Below are 20212 nucleotides of genomic sequence, written 5' to 3'. Positions count from 1 at the left end.
GGAGTTCCTCCTCCAGAAGAACTTTCTGACCCAGGAATTGAACCCACATCTGTGTTTCCTGCATTGACAGGTAGATTCTTTCCCACTGAGCCACCAGAGAAGCCCAGCTGAGTAGCATTGTATCGTATATACACCACATCTTTACCAACGCTTACGTTGCTTCCAAGTCTCAGCTATTGTAAATAGTGCTGCTATGAATGTAGGGGTTCATGTATCTTTTCAAATTATGGTTTTCTCCAGATATATGCCCAGGAGTGGGATTGCGGGATCATATGGTAACTCAGTTCTCCATATAATTTACACTAGTTTACATTCCCAGCAATAGTCACAGCCTCCAACTGTTGGGAAGGGTAGGCGAGTGTATGTGAGGTAGAGATCAGCTTCTTACCTTGGTGATCTTGGTGACGACCAGCTGATGTCAACTGCATTGTTCTCAGGGGTAGGTCTTATTTCTACCTTATTTCTACTTATTTCTACTTATTTCTACTCTCTTATTTCAGGAGAGTCTTATTTCTACCTCCAGACTGTTGGCTTTCTACAGCAAATTTCAAGATCCGTGTTATAACTGTGCTTGCAGGGCTTGGGGCAGCTTCGGGGACAGGCAATGACAGTGCGGGGGCGGAGGGGTGGGTATGGAGGTGAATGTGTCCCATGTTTGACTTAATGACAAGTGAAGCATTTGCCATATAGGTTAGCTGTGATCTGTTTGAAATACCGATGCACTTTCTCTCCCCTCTGGCCCTGGGCCACTTTTCCCACAAGGTGGTAAATGCGCTCGAGAAATGTAAACTAATTTTCATATAAGCCTAAGGGAAAAATAAGATAGAAAGCAAATATACAGCAAAGATATTCACATAATATGTTTCAAAATCAAATAGAAATGATTTTGTAGCATCAGGTCTTCAGGATGATTCAGGCCACTGTTGCCCTCTATTTAAGAAGTTTTATCAATAATTGATCCCTTTTAACACTGGGTTATGTTATTTCATTTACTCCTGGAACAACAACAGCTGCATTTATAATAGAATCTCTTAACACTCTCTCCCTCTCCTCCCTCCCTCTCCCCACTCTTCCCCTTTCCCCTTTCTTCTCCCCTCCCCTCCCCACTCTCACTCACAGATGTACCATAGATGATCGGGTCACCCGGGTGGCCTGGCTGAACCGCAGCACCATCCTCTACGCCGGGAATGACAAGTGGTCCATAGACCCTCGAGTGATCATCCTGGTGAACACGCCAACCCAGTACAGCATCATGATCCAGAACGTGGACGTGTACGACGAGGGCCCCTATACCTGCTCTGTGCAGACGGACAACCACCCCAAGACCTCCCGTGTCCACCTCATCGTGCAGGGTGAGTTGATTGGACAGGGTGCTGACGTTCCTGTCAGCGATGCAGAGGGCACATGATCTCAGTCTGTGCTTCCACCTCCTGTAGAAAGACACAAAAAGCCATTCCTCTGCAGAATCCAGAGACTGAGTGTGTCCTGGATCCCTTCCACCTGTGGGTGTCTTGACTAAGCGCTGAGGATCTTCACAGAGCTTCTCAGGTTTATCTCTGGTCCTTCTGTTCTCATTCATAGGTTGTTTGGTATTGTTGAGTTGGTTGAGCTTTCTAGGGTTGGACAAGATATAGAAATATAATATATCGTATGTTAGTTACTTAGCACTCTGGAGTTAGGGCAAGATACTTTAGGAAATCGATTGTACTACTCTCTGTTCCTGTTATTTTTCAGAGGCTTAGCTCATGATAATAGGTTAATAATATTGATGTAAAATCATATGATGTATGGCTGTTTTTGCATAGCTGATGGTTACGTGTGATCTGGAAAGGGGTTCTCAGTGTTGCTTGGCATTGCTGTTGTGTCTGTCTATACCCTTTTAGCCCCAGAGTGGAGCTGAGGTCAAGAGGGATATTAGTCAAAATGTATCTAGGTCTACATTGGAAATAAATTTATATAATTAAAAGGGGGCTCCCTAACTTCCTCTCCTGTTCTCCTTTAAAAATCTGAATTAATATAACCCATGCATAGTATTTAAGAGTTTTGCATTTGAATTTTACTTTGTTGGAGAAAAATGGGGTTGAAAAAATATCAGAATCTCAGATATCAACTATTCAATATTAAGAATTAAAAACTCACGCAGAGAGCAGCCATAAGCTTTGGGGAGGCATCGTAAGACAGCCCTACAGATGAGCTTATGATGAGCTATCCCCTGCCAACACCCCCGTGACTGTGCAAAGCAATTTCCGTCAGGTATCTATAAATGATGCCAAAGAGGTACTGAGCAGACCATCCCCCAGACCCCAGGGACACAGCCTCCCTCCACCAAAGGGTGGAATCTTCTCAGTGTCTCCTACTCCAACATCTTGGAGCCATGCATTGAGCTCAGAAGGAAGAATGTATGTGACTTAGCATCAGTAAGTGCCTTTAATCAGATCCCATCTGCAGTCAGCTTAATGGATTTTTTTCAGGTTGTGATTTGTGTGCGGCATTCTTGCTTAGCTAGTATGTATTCCCTCATTCCTGCCTTTCTAAAATATATAATTTTGCTCATTTCGGTTGGTTTCATGGGGAGTTTGAGTAGCGGGTAAAGTCTTTTCATGCTTCAGTCATGTATAAAATTTCAAGGGGACCATTCTTTTCTTTTGGCTGGAGATCTTTGCTAGTGGGCCATCTGGGCTCTGACTCCAAAGGCTTTGATAGTGGCCTGAGCATTGCCGGGGCTCTGTCTGCTCCCGGCAGGCCCTGGGGCTGATGTAGCACTTGAAGCTTTGCCTCCATTCAGCCTCCAAACCTTTCTCTGACCCACATCCCCCCAGACTCCCACATCTGATGCCGCACAAGGACACCTATGCTCCCTGCTGTGTCTCTTCTCCATCCACATCTCACCAGTGGTATGGCTTGGGATGATCATGTCTCGGGAGCTACAAGGCAGCCTGCCATCTGGAGATAAAGACAAGTACCACGTCTGATGCTTCTCCTCTGGTGAGGCCCTCCCCAGGATCAGTCATCTGAGATGAGTGGGGATATCTGCAGAAAACAAGAAAGTGTGAACTCTCACCACCCGCCTGCCACCTGGGCTTGGTTCCAGAGCAGCTGAAATTCTCAGCCTAGGAAGTGACGCCTCCATGGCACCTCTGTGGCCTTGACAGCAAAGTTATCTACAAATTCAGGAAACTCGGCGCTGAAATAAAAAAGAACTGTCAGGCACTATACGGAAACAGACTCAAACAGAACAAGACTCTCGCTTTTCAGGAAAGAAGACAGATTGTACAAGCATGTCAAAGTCAACAAAGGCCGTAAAGGGCTCGGCTCATGGCTCAGAGCTGCAGGGATAATACTGCATAAGAAGCTTGGAAGCAGTTCCTGGGGCTGGATGTGGAAGCCAGTGAGGTCTCTCCATGGGCCTCAGGGCCCTGGGTCATAAAGAGTCTGGGAAGAAGCAGGAAGCAGAGCAATAGAGTCCTTCATCCCAGAGGTCACTTTCTCAAGTCTCCACAATTCAGGCCAAGTGACTTCTGTAGCTCCTATGACATTCAACTCAGAGATCAGGAGGGCGGAGGAGGAAGGGAAATGCCTCCTCTTGGAAATCTTAGCAGACTGGGCTTCACATTCACGGAGAAGCTAAACAAAGGTATTTAGGGAGCTGCCTCCTCCTCCATCTTGGTGAACTATTGCTGGCTTGTCTTCCTTTGGGGACCATTGAGTTTCCAGCAGGTGGAAGCAGAGACCCCATGGCTCAATTAGAAGGAAGCCCGGGAGTCTCTCCCTTCCCAGCAGCGGTCGGCTTTCGTCCAGCCTATAGATTAATTTTTCAGACTTAGTGTTAGTTCAGGTTAGATAAAGATAATGAAAGTTTCCTAATCCTCTTAAAGAAGATTTATCTGACCGAGTAGAAAGCTTTTGGAATACAATAAGGCATGTATAAAACTGAGGCCTAATCTTGCCTTTAATTTCCAACTGCTGATGGGTATTGATTTTGCAATGAGAAAAACTGAGAAATTTCCGAGCTGCAACTTGTCCATATATATATATATGGTATTTATTTATCTCCTGTCCATTTGAGAGTATTAGAATCTCATCACTTCTAGCAGACAAGTGCCATGAGCCAAAGGGCGATCCCGTGGGCTCTGGGCTTTGTTGTTCCCTCCTCCTGCAAAGTGGAGTAACTGAGAGATGCTGTATCACTAAACTCGAAGTCTGTCTGTCCCTGTTTTATAAGGTGGCCTCTCCACATATCTGATGGGATTGATTTCCAAGTCCTTCTCTTTAAGGCAAGAAGCTGCATTTATTAAAAGAATATCACTGGTCCACGAGATACATCTTGACCACCTTGAAGGGATAACTTCAAGGCACCACGTGATGGTGTGTGACAGTGTAGCTGAGACTGTGTGCCTGGTGTATGATGCTCAGTCTGAGACTGCGTACCCAAGCGCTAAGGGAATTCAGAGCATGGGGCTTAGACAGCCAGGGTGGGAAAACCTATCCGGCAGCCCTGTGTGGGATGGGGTGAGGGATGCCCCTCCTGTGATGAGGAGCTGAAGGGCACAGTGATCAGGTCAGGCTGATCACTCAGGCTGTGAGCACAGCAGGCTGTGGGTCTCCCTGTAGGAATGGAGAAGGTTCCTTCAGGAGACATCATCCAAGGGAAATTGCAAGGGTTAATCCCAGGGCTTGAAAGAGGAAGAATTAAAAAGATATCACCTCCCTTTTAGAGTCTGGGGAAATGTTAGATGGTCTTGCTAGTAACTTTGGAGTTAGGCTCCTCAGCCACTGGGAAAGGAAGGTGTTAGGGTTGTGAGCTGTAGGAATAAAGAAAACACAGATGTTACACAGGAGTTACAGAACTGAGAAATGGGTATAATGCAAGACAAGAAGGGTATGTTTGAGATTCATCATAAATTTACTAGCATGAGAGTAGGTATGTTTTGTGAGATTAACTCTTCCTACTAGAGAACAGTGGGACTTCCCAGATGGCTCGGTGATAAAGAATCCGCCTACCAGTGCAGGAGACTCGGGAGATGCAGGTTCAGTCACTCAGTCGGGAAGGTCCTCTGGAGGAGGAAATGGCAACCCACTCCAATATTCTTTCTGGGAGAATCCCATGGACAGAAGAGCCTGGTGGCTGAAGTATATAGTGTTGCCGAGACTCAGACACGACTGAGAGACTGAGTGTGCACTAGAGAACAGCAGGCATAGCACACGGTTTGGGGCATTCTAGGCTTTTAGCAAATGTTTGTAAAACGGACGAAGGACAGACTGATGCAGCAGATGAAATGGCAGAAGAAGGCAGTGATCCTGAAGTCCCTGCAAGCAGATCGGGGCAGGCAGGGAATAGTCAGGCTGTCCAGATGACTCAGAGTGGACAGTGATTGGAAAGAGGTCCTTGGAGGGATGAGGTCATCAACGTGACAAGCCAAGAGACACGTTCTAACAAGGATCAGATGAGTTCTGTGAGCTTGCTTAGTACTTTACAGCACTGGTCACAATCTTTGCCTCATTTGACCCTCACAACAAGCCCTGGGAGTCGTCAGGGCAGCGACTGTTATCTCCGTTTTGCAAATTAGATCACTGCAGCTTATGAAGTTAAGAAACCAGCCAGGGTCCCCTGTGAGTCAGCAGCAGAGCAGGTCTGAACCTCGACCACTTGGCTCCACAATCAGTGTCTCTCCAGCACCTGCCACTCCCTCCACTGGCAACCTCATCTAAAGTGATTTCTCTAACCTAGATCCATGGGGACTTACCAGTTCTCCTTTCTTTTTCCCTCTTTTTCCTGCTACTGATGTTTCACTGTACAAACAGAAACTGGGGACAGAGCTCAAAAAGGAAAATGAGAGGGAAGGAGCAGGAGTGGGATGCTAGAGCCGTAAAAGATGGAGAGGCTGAAAGAGAGACAAAGAAAATGATAATTAATTTACCAGTAGCTCATCCCTCCAGGGATATATGTTCTAAATGTTACCTCTTTACCCTGTGTAAGTACTGAGAATGCTGGCCCCTTAGAGGATCCAGAATCCAGTTGTCATTCTGACTGTCGCGAACTCTTCAGCATCCTGGACCCTGTGGACATCCTCCTGTTGCAGTTTCTGTCACTGCCAGGGATCCATAGATAGGAAAATCTGGTGCATCTTTGCTCCTTGGATGTTGGTATCTCTGTCTGCTCTCCTGGCTAGTTCAAAAATCTGTTGACTGCCAGACACTTGCTTTCATGGATCAAACTCCTCTTGCTAAACCCAATTTTAGGCAAAGGGCTAGAAATGATGAATTGTGTTAACAAGTCTGTGCAGTTTCTATATCTGCAAAGACTCTGGGGCTTTGAGCCTGGAGTCAATTCAGGTGAGACCGTGTGGTACCCAAGTTTAGTTCAGCAGGGAAAGAAGTCTTATTCTCCACCCAGTCCGGTCCTGTGTTCCACTGGGTGTCAGCCAGTCCCTGCACAGGGCACATGAGTGTAAACTGATCTCAGCTGATCCTCGTAACCTCACTGCAGAGTTCAGACCATACTCATATCTCACAGATAAGGAAACCAAGGCTCAGAAAGAGTCAGAACTTGCCCAAAGATGATGGAGCTACTAAATGCTCTCAGAAATCTCTGCGAGGCTTGTCTTTAGATGAAAGCTCTCGAAATACACACAGTGAATGTTCTCTGCATGATCTCTTTTGACTAGTCTTCACTGAAGCCTTGGGAGAGCGAACAGGAAGTCTCCACATTCCAAGGAAAAAACCCTGAGATTCAGAGTTGATTTCTCCAAGTTGTACTGGCTAGCCAGTGTCAAAGCAGCCCAAATGCCAGGAGTTGTTTTTCGTTTTGTTTTGTTTTTATTGAAGTAGATTTGATTTATAATATTGTCTTAGGTTCAGGTGTACAGTGAAGTGGTTTAGTTATATATGTATGTACATACATATATGTGTACATATATATGTGTGTGTATACATATATATATATTTTTATGTACATAGCGGATTCATTTTGATATTTGGCAAAACTAATACAATTATGTAAAGTTTAAAAATAAAATAAAATTGGAAGAAAAAAAATAAAAAAATAAAAAAAAAAATTATATTTATATTTTGTAGATTATTTCCCTTAGATGTTATTAAAAATATTGAGTATAGTTCCCTGTGGTGTAAAATAGGTCCTTACTGATTATATATTTTATAGACAGTAGTATGTATATGTTAATCACGAACTCGTAATTTACTCCTCCCTTTCCCCTTTGGTAACCATAAGTTAGTTTTCTATGTCTGTGGGTCTATTTCCATTCTGTATGTAAGTTCACTTGTATCATTTTTTTAAGATCCCACATGTAACAGATATCATATGATATTTGTCTCTGTCTTACTTAGTTTGGAGAATTTCTAGGTTCATCCCTGCTGCTGCAAAAGGCATTATTTCATTCTTTTTATGGCTGAGCAATATTCTGTTGTATATCTGTACCACAGCTTTATCCATCCATCTGCTGATGGACATTTAGGTTGCTTCTTTATCCTGACTATTGTGAATAGTGCTGCGATGAAGGAATTTAAATTCTAGACCAAGTGTTGGGTTCACATGCCAGATTGCTAACTCATAGCTGAGTAGAAGGGCAGGTAAATGTTACTATTTGTGAGAAAGATACAGCAGTTCTGAGGTGATGTGGAGAGGGGTGGCTCCTCAGGAGACCATTGTGGGGGGGAGTGGTCCTGGCTGAGGCTGGTCATGGTGGATGGGGGCCGGGCACCTGGGGGACCATCTCCAAAAAGTGGGCGGGACACGCCTGCCCAGGGGTGCCTACTTCCCACCAGGGCCTACCTATTTCCAACTCTTCCTTTGTTACTCACCTCTTTTTCTCCTCTATTTTCCCCTTTTGTCCCAAATATTCTTTAAATAGTCATTTAAATTAACATGCATAATTGTGGGCCTAAAGAAAAGCGGGCAGTCAACCTGAAATCCATTTAATTTATTCGGCCTGTATTTTAAATTATAATCACACTTGCTCTTTACAGAGGCAGAGTGGGAATGTGGAAAAGAACAAGACCAGGCATTAAAAAAACTCCCTCCTCAGCCTGAGCTCTGCTCCTCTGTGCCCCTGGCATGTTCCCTTCCTGGCTTCTTATCCCAGGTGAAGAAGACAAGTGAATGTAAATGATTTCCTCCAGGTATACACATGCACACCTTAACCTTACTCCTGTGTGTGTGTGTGTGTGTTAACAGATATATATGAAAGACATCCTTTTCTTTCCTGCATCACCTGATATTTGTAAACCCCCAAACTCACATCAAATGTTGAATATATGCTCGATTCCTAATTTCAGGGTTGGGTAAACCAAGAAAGCAATTACAACTTAGAAGAATCAGGACTGAAATTGGTGCCTGCAGCAGGCCGTCTGTCCCCAGCAGAGGGAGGCACTTGATGAGTTGTCCTTCACAAGGAGGATGTCCCGTGCAGGTCCCTCCAGATCTGGCCTCAGGGCTGGAATGAGACTCACACTCAGTCTCTGCAGCTGTCCTGTCCCTTCCCTCACGTTGTGTTATGCAGACATCTGTTGGAATTAGACACATCTCATGGCCGAAACCAGAGAAGGCAATGGCAACCTACTCCAGTACTCTTGCCTGGAAAATCCCATGGATGGAGGAGCCTGGAGGGCTGCAGTCCATGGGGTCACTAAGAGTCGGACACGACTGAGCGACTTCACTTTCACTTTTCACTTTCATGCATTGGAGAAGAAAATGGGAACCCACTCCAGTATTATTGCCTGGAGAATCCCAGGGAAAGAGGAGCCTAGTGGGCTGCTGTCTGTGGGGTCCAACAGAGTCAGACACGACTGAAGCAACTTAGCAGCAGCAGCAGCAGCATGGCTGAAACAGAATCAGTGGTCATCTCCACTCAATCTTCTACATTATCACGTCTTTCCTGACGTCATGCGTAGTTGCTGACAACACAGTACAAAACAATAAAAAAAAATTCTCATTTTATCAAGTCTCTACTTCCCCTGTTGTGAGGAGGAATATGGGACTATGTTCAGCTCTGCTTAGAAACTAAAATGATAACATACACAGTTTTTCAGGTTTCGTAATTGCTTCTTTTGTGGCTCATGGAATTCCATCCTCCTCTCCATGAAATATGCAGGTCCAGCCTCCCGCTAGCCTGGGTCTGGAGACTATATGCTCAGTTCCTCCAGTAACACTCATGATCTTTAAATTATAGGAGCAGGAAGAGCTAGGATTTCCCAAGTTGAATGAGACCAAGGCAGAGTCTGATGCTGGATGAACACAAGTCAGGGCTGGAGATAGTTTGAGCTTGTCTGCCAAGAGGGCAATAGTTCTGTGTGGGAGCCCTGGCTTCAGTTGGGTCCATCCAAGTGTGTGAGCCGGTTTGGAGCGCACCACAGAGACTCTGTGATCCAAGATGGTGCTGCCAGTCCTGGCACATGGTCTGGGGATACATACAGGAGCCAGGAAGGGAAGTGGCAGAATCCAGAGCTACCATTTGCTTATTTGCAGTGGAACTGAACAAACAGAGTATCATGAAGTCTGCCCTCAGAATTGTCACTGATATGGAGATGTGGGAGAAAATGAAAATGCCCTTTATGTTCTAGTTAATTTGCATGGTGATTTCAGCAGATGTCACTAGCTCAAGTGAATATGAAGAGATCTTTCCTATTGCTGTCAGCAGGGGAAGCAGCGGCACTTTAGAAGGGAAACTTAGTAAATATTCATCAATTCTCGTCATAGTTGAAAATTCATCAGGACCCTCCTATAGTCAGGATCCCACCTAAGATTTCAGACTTCACTACCACAGGTTAGTCAATCATAGCCTAGCAACAGAGCCATCTGTGAATTTAGAATGGCGATATTTTCCTACGCGCAGCATGTGGACCCATATTTGAAGACTATTACTTGTAACCACAAGCCTAGTTCCGAGCCTCTCATTACCAGGTTTTACCGGAAACACAGTGTCTGAGCAACAATACCTCTCTACTGCACTTTTTCCTGCTTTGGCTTCTCATCAAGGTAGCAAAAATCTTTGACTGTTTTCTCTCTCCTCATTCTCTTCACTCATCATTCTCCTCTGGAAGTTCAGACATTGAAGAACAATAGAAACAAAGTAAAACAATCCCAGGAAAAGCGGTCAAAGATATGCCTTTGAATAATTAGAAACCACGGCTGTCATGTCTGAGTACCAAGCATGATGGTCACTTCTCAGACAGGATCCAATTCTGTTTCCCAGTTAACCCAAGCAGGCGGGATGCATTTTCCTAATTTTTTGAATGAGGAAACTGAGGCTCAGAGAGTCTGAGAGTCAAGAGCTGAGAAGAGCTGTGATTTGAGCTCTGCTTCATCTGTAGCGAAACCAGCACCTAACCTCTCTGTGGAACCTCCTCTGGGTTCCCTCCCTTTTCAATAAGTCTCAGACCAGACTGACTCACTTGTTCATTTGCAAGGCACATGCTTGCTTTGCCAGGTTATCTCCGTTTACAGAATCTCAGTCTCGTATCTCTGCAGTCAGGATCTATCCTCCTTAAACCTCTCTCTCTTCTACCTTATGAATCTTAGTGATTATGACTTCTTCCTTGGAGTTAATATCATTGCCACTGAAATCTACATTTCTATTTCTTAATTTCCCTAGTTCTAGCCTCTTATTTCTGATTCTTTCCTGAACTCTCTAAGGTGGGTACCCCCTAGGTATCTTTGTGTGCCCCACCCTGGACTTCTCTTCTTCACTCCAAAACCTCTTCCTCCTCTTTTAATTCAAATTTCTATTCACCAACACACCATCCTTGTATAAAGCCTTGGCTTCAGTTCTGACTTTCTCTCTCTCTTGATTAGCCATCAAAACAGATGTCATGTCCAATAAAGTCATTCTCTTCCTTCCTGTTCGTTCCCACAACCACAGCCACCAAAGTGCAGCATCTTACCCTCTAGTGACTTTTCACTGTCACATCCTAATTGCTACCCTACCCTCAGTCTCTGCCTCTTTATAATTCATTTTAACACCGTTGTCTAAATATTCCTGGTGCGCACGTCTGATCGTGTCACTTCCCCCTGCTAGCAATTTTAATGACTCCCTATTGACAATGCAATCAAGTCAAAATCTCTTACATCACTTTTCCAAGTGCTAAACAATTCAGGAGCAGACCTCCTTTCTCAGTCTTACTTTCTATTGCTCTGTTTTTATATCCTACACACAACTTAGCCAAACTTGTCCTTGTTAAACCTCCGCCCCTAGTGCCCTGCATTGATTTTCATTTCTCAAACAACTTGTCTGTCTTGAATGCACTTTTCTCTGAATGTCTAAGTTCTCCAGACCCTGTAGAGCAGGACTATCCAGTGGACCTTTCTGTGCTGATGAAAATGTCCTGCATTGTCCAACATGGCAGCTATTAGCCACTTTGAGAACAGGGTTGAGAACTTGAGGTGTGGCTAGTGAATGTTCAGTATTATTTCATATTAAAAAACTTAATTAAAAATAGCCATACATGCTAGTGGCTGTCATATTGAACAGTGCAGTTTTAGAGTTGCTAAGTCCCCAAAGCCAAAGGCCATCTCTGTAATTCCAAACCTTACCTGCACTTGCCTATAGTCCCTGAAACTTCCCATTTCCTACTTCAGCTACTGGTGGGCCTAACTCTTTTCCTCTCCTAGATTTTTCCTTGAAAGCAAGAGCCAGAGTTGGCTCTCTCATTTTTGATATAGTCAAAACTTAGGGATTGCAATCTGAATTGGCAGGACCACATAGATAACTCTTCAACAAATTTATATTGTGCTAGTAATCCATGAAAATAGGGCATCCTCGGTGATCAAGTGGTAAAGAATTCGCCTGCAATACAGGAGACACAGGTTCAATTCCTGGGTTGGGAAGATCCCCTGGAGGAAGGCATGGCAACCCACTCCAGCATTTTTGCCTGGAGAATCCCATGGACAGAGGAGCCTGGCGGGCTGCAGTTCTTGGGGTCCCAAAGAATTGGACAAGACTGAGTGACTGAGCGTGCGTGTGTGCATGCACACACACACACACACACATACATACACACCACAAAAACATATCAACGAGCTTGGATTAATTACCTTCTCCTCATGCTCAGGATAGATTGCTGTATAGTTAAGCATCAAAAAACATTTATTTCTACTGAATAGGGAAGTTATTAGTGAAACTGTTTAAAAAATTCCATAATTTAGAACTTCAGGGGAAAGATGTGACACAGACATTCTTTTTAGTGATATTAGAAATCACCCCAAACAAGATGGCCCAGAGGGCAGCCCTGGCAGGCAGAGTTGGAAGGCATCCCTCCCCACCATCCTGCAGCAATCTGCTGATGGAGTGAATGCCGCATGCTGATTGGCCAGCAAGTACACATTAATGACCAGTTAGCAACTGTGTTCAGGTCAATTAATTTATATTTGTATTTTGCAAGTGAAAGTTGCCCTGTTAGATTATTGATTCTTTGTCCCTGTATTCAATTTGTTTTTAATTGCACCATTGCTGGGCCAGACCCTCCCTCCTGGCAGACTGGCAATAAATCCGCCACCATCTCAACAATCAACAATAAATGTGTCTCTTCATGTCATTATTAATATGCCTCTTGGATGGGTTCGTTACTACGGCTCACAGTTTGTAAGAGCCGGATGGCACACCGCCAGAAGAATTCCTTTTCCCAAGGGCTATTTTGTCGTGATAGGATTGATGTTCTCAGGCCTGTGTGTGTCTGAGAAAAGGGGCCTGGGATTTAATTTAATATAGCTGGAATGTGAGCTCCCTAATCCTCCCCTTATCATAAACAGCTTTAGAAGAAGATTCTGTTGGAAGAGAGATTTTTACCCTCTCTTCCATTTCTTCCTCTTTTCTACTCACTTTTTTTTTTCTTTTTCTTTTCGAGCTTCTTAATTCCTTCTTAATTTCTGCTCAGATAGATGCTTTTCCCCTCTCAAAAACAACATAACAGCTACCTGGGTGATCTAAAATCCCCAGATAAGGGAGCCATGTGTCCCCCAGAAATTGGAGTTTTATTACTGGTTGATTGTTAGTTGGAAGCAGAGGGGAGTTCCCTGTGCTTGATGAGTGAATGGTGATTAACAGAGCTGCAGAAAAGTGGCTCTCATAATGTCACCTTAATTGGGGTCAGTATTGAAAAAGAATAAGAAGGAAATGGCTACCCACTGCAGTACTTTTGCCTGGAGAATTCCATGGACAGAGGAGCCTGGAGGGCTACAGTCCATGGGGTCATAAAGAGTCGAACACAACTGAGGAACTAACACTTTATTTCACTTTCTTAAAGAGATAATCATCAATTCCAGTGTTGTTATTGGTTTTTTCAGTTATTAGAATTTTTCAGGGGGAAGCACAGATTTTAAGTGAATGTATAGGTTGGCACAAGAGACCCTCTGTGTCTATACCAAAGGAGGAATCTAAATGGAACTGCCTACTGTATAAGAGCTTGGCCATGGCCAGAGATCTTGGAACCATCCAAATGTTGGCCATTTGCAAGGCACAAGTAGCTTCAAGATGAATTTTGGCATCCCTTCCTCAAATACAAGGGCTTCCCAGGTGGCTCAATGGTAAAGAATCTCCTGGCCAACGCAGGAAACACAAGCTCAATCCCCAGGTCAGGAAGATCCCCTGGAGAAGGAAATGGCAACTCACTCCAGTAATCTTACCTGGAAAATCCCATGGACAGGGGAGCTTGATGGGCTACAGTCCATAGGAGTTGCAAAGAGTTGGACACAACTTAGTGACTAACCAACAACAACAGCCCTCAGATACAGGATGAACAGTCAATGTTTGGTTCAGGATAGAGATTTTCATCCTCAATTTACTGTGAACAGTGCCCATGCACAGAACTTCTTGGTGCAAAGCTCTCCAGTTCAGGTCAAACTGGGCTTGTTGAAAAGAGAGGGGCAGGAGGGCAGGGTGACACCTGCTGTTTCTCTTGATAGGCATCTAAGTGGCCCAAGGAAGTGGGAGTCAGGGGATGTGGGACTCAGGCCGGGATGGTTTAGAAGAGAAGGTGCAAGGGGAAGCTGGGAGAAGACCTGGAGATGCCTGCAGAGGGCCACGGGTACAGAGAGAGGATGCTAAGGGAGGCAAGGGAGTAGAGGAGGTGGGGAGGGGTGGAGAGAAAGAGGAAGAGGAGACTGGAGAGACCAACCCAGGGCTCAGCACACTGCCGACACCTCCCCAGGGAACATGGGGAACCATGTCCAGCCTTCTCTAGCACAAGCACCTCCATGCCTGGATGCCCTGGGTTCTCTCTGCCAGTGGCCCCTCTCCACTGCCCCCCTGCTGCTTTGTTGCATCTCGGTCAGCGTGGCCTCCTGAGAGGCAGGGAGACTAGATGCAGGCATTGTGTGGAATGCAGGCTCAGAAAGTCTCTGACCCACGCTCTCCTGTCTTCCTCCACACCGGTAAGAACTGATCACATCTCTGCCGACTCACGGCTGGGCTTGTGTTTCCCACATGCTGTAATATCCAGGCTAATCCAACAGAAAAGGCAATGTCACTGATAAGCAAAGCCTTAATTCAAACACATACAGAACAAAATGCACTTATCAAGCTGTTTCTCAATAAGAGGCAAGAAAAATTGAACTCTTGGTTTGACTACTTGCTCAGTGATCTTAAATGAGTTACTTAATCGGGCTAAGTTTCAGGGTCTTCATTTTAAATTTGGGGAAATAAATCCTGCCCTTGCCTTCCTTCTTCTTAGGGTTGTTCTACATTAAGTGGACAGAAACAAAGACAGGGGCTTCCCAGGTGGCTCAGTGGGTGAAGAATCGCCTGACAAAGCAGGACATGCAGGGGATGCAGGTTCGATCCCTGCATCTGGAAGATCCCTTGGAGGAGGGCATGGCAACCCACTCCAGTATTCTTGCCTGGAATAGTCCGTGGGCAGAGGAACCTGGCCGGCTACAGTCCATGGTGTCACAAAAGAGTCAGACAGAGCTTAGCACCTAAACAACAACTCTATCATAGGTCCTGTGCAACTTTTAAAATGATTTGTTTTAGACTGTTAGGATAATTAACCTACCTTCTGAGTTTGCATGACTGGTGTTATGCTAGGGTGATTCATTAATACTTATAAGTCTGAACCCTCTACTCATCCTTACACAGTCTTGTCACATTAAAATATAGCCACTGACCCCTTACATTTTAATAAATTATGCTGGGTTTTATGGATAATAATAGAAGGCATTATTCCTTCTGAATATATCTGAATGTGTGCAATATTCCTATTTTTGAAGTTTGGTGTCTCTCTTATTATTTTTATTTTTTAAATTAATTTTTATTGGAGTATGGTTGCTTTACAACGTGCTCTGCGGTGACCTAAATGGGAAAGAAATCCAAAATAGAGGGGATATATGTAAACATATAACTGACTCATTTTGCTATGCGATAGGAACTCACACAGAAATTTAAAACAATTGTCATTCTTGTTATTTTTAAGTATTCTTCTCTTAACTATTTTATATTGTTGTCATAATTTTATAGTCTCATGTCCAAAAGGTACTTCTGAATAAAACATCTACAATTAGGCTTATTGAAAGAGAATTAAGAAGTAGACAACTTTGAGTCAAAAGAGAAATAGCACAAAATCATTATCAAAGGTTCTGTTTTCCTTAAGACCCTTCCATCTGACATAAATATGCAAAACTTAAAGATATTTCTAAAACCCATGTGGCTCAGACGCTAAAGGATCTGCCTGCAACGCAGGAGACATGGGTTCGATCCCTAGGTCAGGAAAAATCCCCTGGAGAAGGGTATGGCTGCCCATTCCAGCATTCTTCCCTGGAGAATTCCATGGACAGAGGAGCCTGGTGGGCCACAGGCCATGGGGTCACAAAGAGTCAGACACAGCTGAGCGACTAACACCAGAATTATATACCAAAAGGCATAGCTTCATTTCTGATGAATTATCCTTATTGCTCTCACATCCAAAATAAAGTAAGAGAAGTCTATGCTTGCATTTCAATAGGAAAAAGAAAAAAAAGTCTGGCTGCTGTGCACACGTCCCCACGTGTCCACTTTAAACGCCCCACCAACGGGAGTGTGAATCGAGGGGCCTGCGCCCTGGCCGTTGCTAATCCAGAGCACCGACAACTCACAGCAGAATCAGAGAGCACAAAATAGCTACTTGAGGAATAAAGCTTCTCGGCCCTTGGTTCCGCAGCAGCAGGGTGGAAAGTGAGGGGACAGGAAAATCAAAGTCCCTTTAAAAAAAGTGATCACGCATGGAGGCAAAATGTCCCCACAGCAGGAAAGAAAGTGGAAAACACACCAAATCAATCACCTTCAAAATAAGGCTTACAGTCTTCTGCTGCATAAGATGTAGGTGGGGAGGGGAGAGTGAGCCCGGCAGCTTGAAAAGTCTTTTATTAAACTGCATGCCGGTTGCCCTGGCGCAGACAGGAAAACGCAATTAAGGTCAGGCCATTAAGAAGCTGCCCAAGGATGGCGCTGAGAAAGGACAGGAGGAGGCCTGCAGGAGCCCAGGAAACTCACTCTGAAAAAGCGCCAGGCGGGGAGAAGGACCTGGGAAGGGACGGCCCTGAACGGAGGCCCAGTGACATGCGGAGGGAAGGCAGAAGGGAATCCATGCTTCTCAGGGCCCCTGGAATGGCCTGGGCATTTCTCCCAGTCCTGTCTTCCCTTGGCCCCGTTTGGGATAATGTGTCCCCATGGGACATTCACGGTCAGGAGGGTGGTCAAAGGGCAGGCACGGCATCACGTGGGTTTCACTCTGGCCCCCTGGTCACCCTTCCTCTCCTTAGACACATTCAGGTTCACGTCTACCTGCTGACCCAGAAGAGCAGGTGTGGAGCCCAGGTAAGACTCACACCCACACCACCCCCACCTCTGCTCCATCGGTGGGACCAGGCTGAGCTGAACGAATCTGCTCATGAGGAGCCTGACCTCCCATTGGAAGCTCCAGAGACACGTGTGCTTGAGAGCTGTCTCTGGTTTGGGGATTTGCTGGCTGTGAGGTGTGGCTGGCTCGTCACAGAAAGCACCAGGCGATGGTGACAGGCCCTGCTCCCTCCTTCTCAGACCAACCCCGGCACACCCCCGTGCCTGCCCTGTTGCAAGGCCTCCCCTACAAAGACCTGGAGGTGTTATTCCAGGAGCTCAGATCTTCCAAGGGTCACACTGCCCCGATGTCGCTCTGTGACACTGTGCCAACACCTCTGGTCACACATCTGATTTCCCCACCAAGATACAAATGTGAAGTCGGAGACCACATTTCCACCTCTCTGTGGACACAACCGTTTGAACAGGGCCTAGCGTGGGTTAGATGCTAAAGATGTTTATTAAATGTGTCTGGTGTGTAATGAACAATCAATAAGTATTAAATGAGAAGATGATGGAAATATTCAGAGGAGGGCAACAAGTGGATGTTGGCATGTGTGTTCCCAAATCAACCCCAAGCTCACACTGGACACATATAGCCATGAGTATGGTGCTGACCAGCACTTCTTCCTTCCTCGACGGGCAGAGGATGAATTCCTGAGTCAAGAGTGGGTGAGGCAGTGTTTGTCTGCACAGCAGCCTGGCCGCTGTCTCTTGTACTGATGCTGGGCTGCAGGGTCCTTCCTGCCTTCCCCGGGCAATGTCCTCACCATGCTCTCAGTCTCTTTCCCTTTAGAGGAGCTTAAAGCCTTTAGGTGGCCTCTAAAAGGCTCAGGGTTTGCAGGATGCCCACAGCGCCCAGGCTCCAGATCTTTCTATCCCAGGCCTTTCTGACTCCATTTACTGCTGCAGGAGCCTGGGGAGCCATGACCGGGCCACAAGAGCAGGTTTCTGGAAGCTTTCTTGCAGAAACAACATCAGCTGCAAAGTGCCCCGTGTGGCCGCAGCGAGAGGGGTTTTATAGACTTCTCTGATGTTAGGAAGGTGAAAACCATTTCCAGGTGTAATATAATTTGGAACATGCTCCCATTTTCTTCAGAAGCTATTGCCCTGAAGTGGTTTTCTGTCTCCGGCCGTGAATGTTTCCGGAGCTGCAGCTATGTGATTCAAAGCCATCTCAGTACTGGCTGAGTAGGGTTTGTCGCTGAGTCATTTCTCGCCTCTTTCCACGAGGGCCCTGCTAACATCTCCTGTCCTGACTTTGTTGCTGTTATTGTATGGTCCCTCAGTTGTGTCTGATTCTTGTGACCCATGGATTGTAGTCCGCCAGGCTCCTCTGTCCATGGAATTCTCCAGAAAAGAATACTGGAGTGAGTTGCCATTTCCTTCTCCAGGGGATTTTCCCGACCGAGGGATCAAACCTATATCTCCTGCATTGACAGGTGGATTCTCTACCACTGAGCCACCTGGGAAGCCATGTCTTTACTTTACTGCATCCTAAAGTGTCCTATGTCCCTCTTCCTCTTCAGCTTCTTCTGTCCTGCACCCTCCAACCCCAGGTTGGCCCCTCACCCACCTCCAGCATCAGGGAAGGCCTGAGGGCAGCCATGTTGCCAGTACATCACCATACATTTACATCTGGTTGGCCTGCAGACAGGTTGATTATGCAAAGTTCTCTCAGCAGTGGAAGATTCTGCTTGAATTCTGGAGCTTTCTATTACACAGAACACAGCTGGGAATGAAAGGGTGCAGCCCCTGCTCTCCCTCAGAGGAGGGTGTGAATGTGGTGGATTTGGAGAGATCGATGGACCAGATGTCAGCAGGTCAAGGCCAAGGACAGAATTCATCCACCTAGGCCCTGGCCTCTCCCTGGGTGCCACCTTGCCCAAAGTTCAGAGAAAAGGCAGAAAGTGTGCCCTCTGGCCAGCTGAGACATTCTCAGCTTCTCCCTTTAGGTAAATTTAGCGGGTCTGTTTGCTGAAAGAAGTTCTTAGGCCACCAGCCTGGCTTTTCATCAGGTGTTGAATGCTGTACTGTGAGGTCCTAGTCCATTCTATTTCTTCTGAGCCAGGTAGGACCCTGAAGTAGGGCCAGGTTGCCAGATTCCGTTTGTATAAAATAACCCCATGGGTATAAGAGCACTGTGTGCTGAGTCCAAAGATCTGGAAGACATGTCAGTGTCCATGATTTATACCCTGAGGCACTGGGTCAACCTCCCTGGATCTGGTTCTCAGTCTATAAAGTAAGCAAGCAGAAGTGGACGGTCTCGGAAGTTCATTCCCACTCTAAAATTCTAGAGTTTTGTTTTAGGGGTTATGGACTTCGTGTATGTCTTTTTTCTCCTTCTACAGATGGTTTTATATTGTAGTCTGCCCATTGTTTCATTTGTTCACACACTGAATATTTAACACTGACTGTGTGAAACCGTGTTCCGTGACAAGTCTTGAGGACCACACCTGTATTAGGCACTTTGCTTCAGACAGAGGATAACACAGATCTGCCTTTCGTAGGGTTACACCTATACTTCCTCCCACTGTGTTCTAAGCCTTGGGGGAAGAGATGGCTTGTGCCAAGCTGAGAGCCTGCAATGTGCGATGGGGATGCTAACACACAATGTTTGCAGAACAGAGTTAAGACAAACCGCACTTTCATTCTAAAGTTTGCCCTACTTTTGTATTTTTTTTAATGGGAAAAGAGGACACTGACAAGGAAGAAGAGTCACTCTTAAATTATGGAGTTTCCCTTTTCATTAATTAAGGGAACACTCTGGGGAATGGTGCAGCAGGTGAATGGCTGACCTACTGGTCCATCTTACCCTAAACATTCTAAGATATTCCAGGTGGGTTTTATCTCCTGGATAGCAAACAACGGCTTCTTAAAAAATCAGTTAAACTACTTCATCATTTGTTGAATGTCAGTTATATCCGTGCTGTGTTAGGAATTATGAGGAGAAGACATGTTCAGGGAAGGTTTCATTCTTGAGGGGAGACAGAATACACCCTCATGAACCAACTAGAGACAACTGTTTACACTGAGCACTCGGGAAAGCGTACTTAGGTTTGGCCGGCTGTGCTTTGCCAGCAGACTGACATGATATTTTCTCTGGGCTGTCGTGGGGGCACCTCCGAGTCAACGTGTCCAGAACTGAACTCACGTCCATCACTCACCTGCGTCTCTGCTCTTGGGGTTTGGCATCACTGTTCGTCTAGTTCCCTGAACCAGAGCCGTAAGCATCCTTCTAGAGGCCTGTGTCCTCAGCCCCTGTAGCGAACAGGACAGCCTTAGTCTCCTGGAGCTGCTGCACAAAATAGCACAGGTGGAGGGTTAAATGATCGACACTCATTGTCTCACAGTCTGGAGGCTGCAAGTCTGAGCTCAAGGTGCCAGCAGGGCTG

General features: G+C 45.7%; 1 protein-coding gene across 9 annotated transcripts in view; it reads left to right on the top strand.

The window, feature by feature from the left end:
• LOC113885851 (opioid-binding protein/cell adhesion molecule) overlaps positions 1-20212 on the top strand; it is a 1067028-nt gene that overhangs the window by 810543 nt on the left and 236273 nt on the right. For all 9 annotated transcript variants that reach the window (XM_027531591.1, XM_027531590.1, XM_027531597.1 and 6 more), the window contains one exon: positions 1120-1352. In XM_027531591.1, the coding sequence (XP_027387392.1) occupies positions 1120-1352 (233 nt within the window). The remainder of the gene's footprint in view (positions 1-1119; positions 1353-20212) is intronic.

This window comes from Bos indicus x Bos taurus, chromosome 29 (assembly GCF_003369695.1).
Source record: "Bos indicus x Bos taurus breed Angus x Brahman F1 hybrid chromosome 29, Bos_hybrid_MaternalHap_v2.0, whole genome shotgun sequence".
Classification (NCBI taxonomy): domain Eukaryota; kingdom Metazoa; phylum Chordata; class Mammalia; order Artiodactyla; family Bovidae; genus Bos; species Bos indicus x Bos taurus.
Note: the sequence above shows the minus strand (reverse complement) of the source record. Positions and strands in the feature narration are given on the sequence as shown.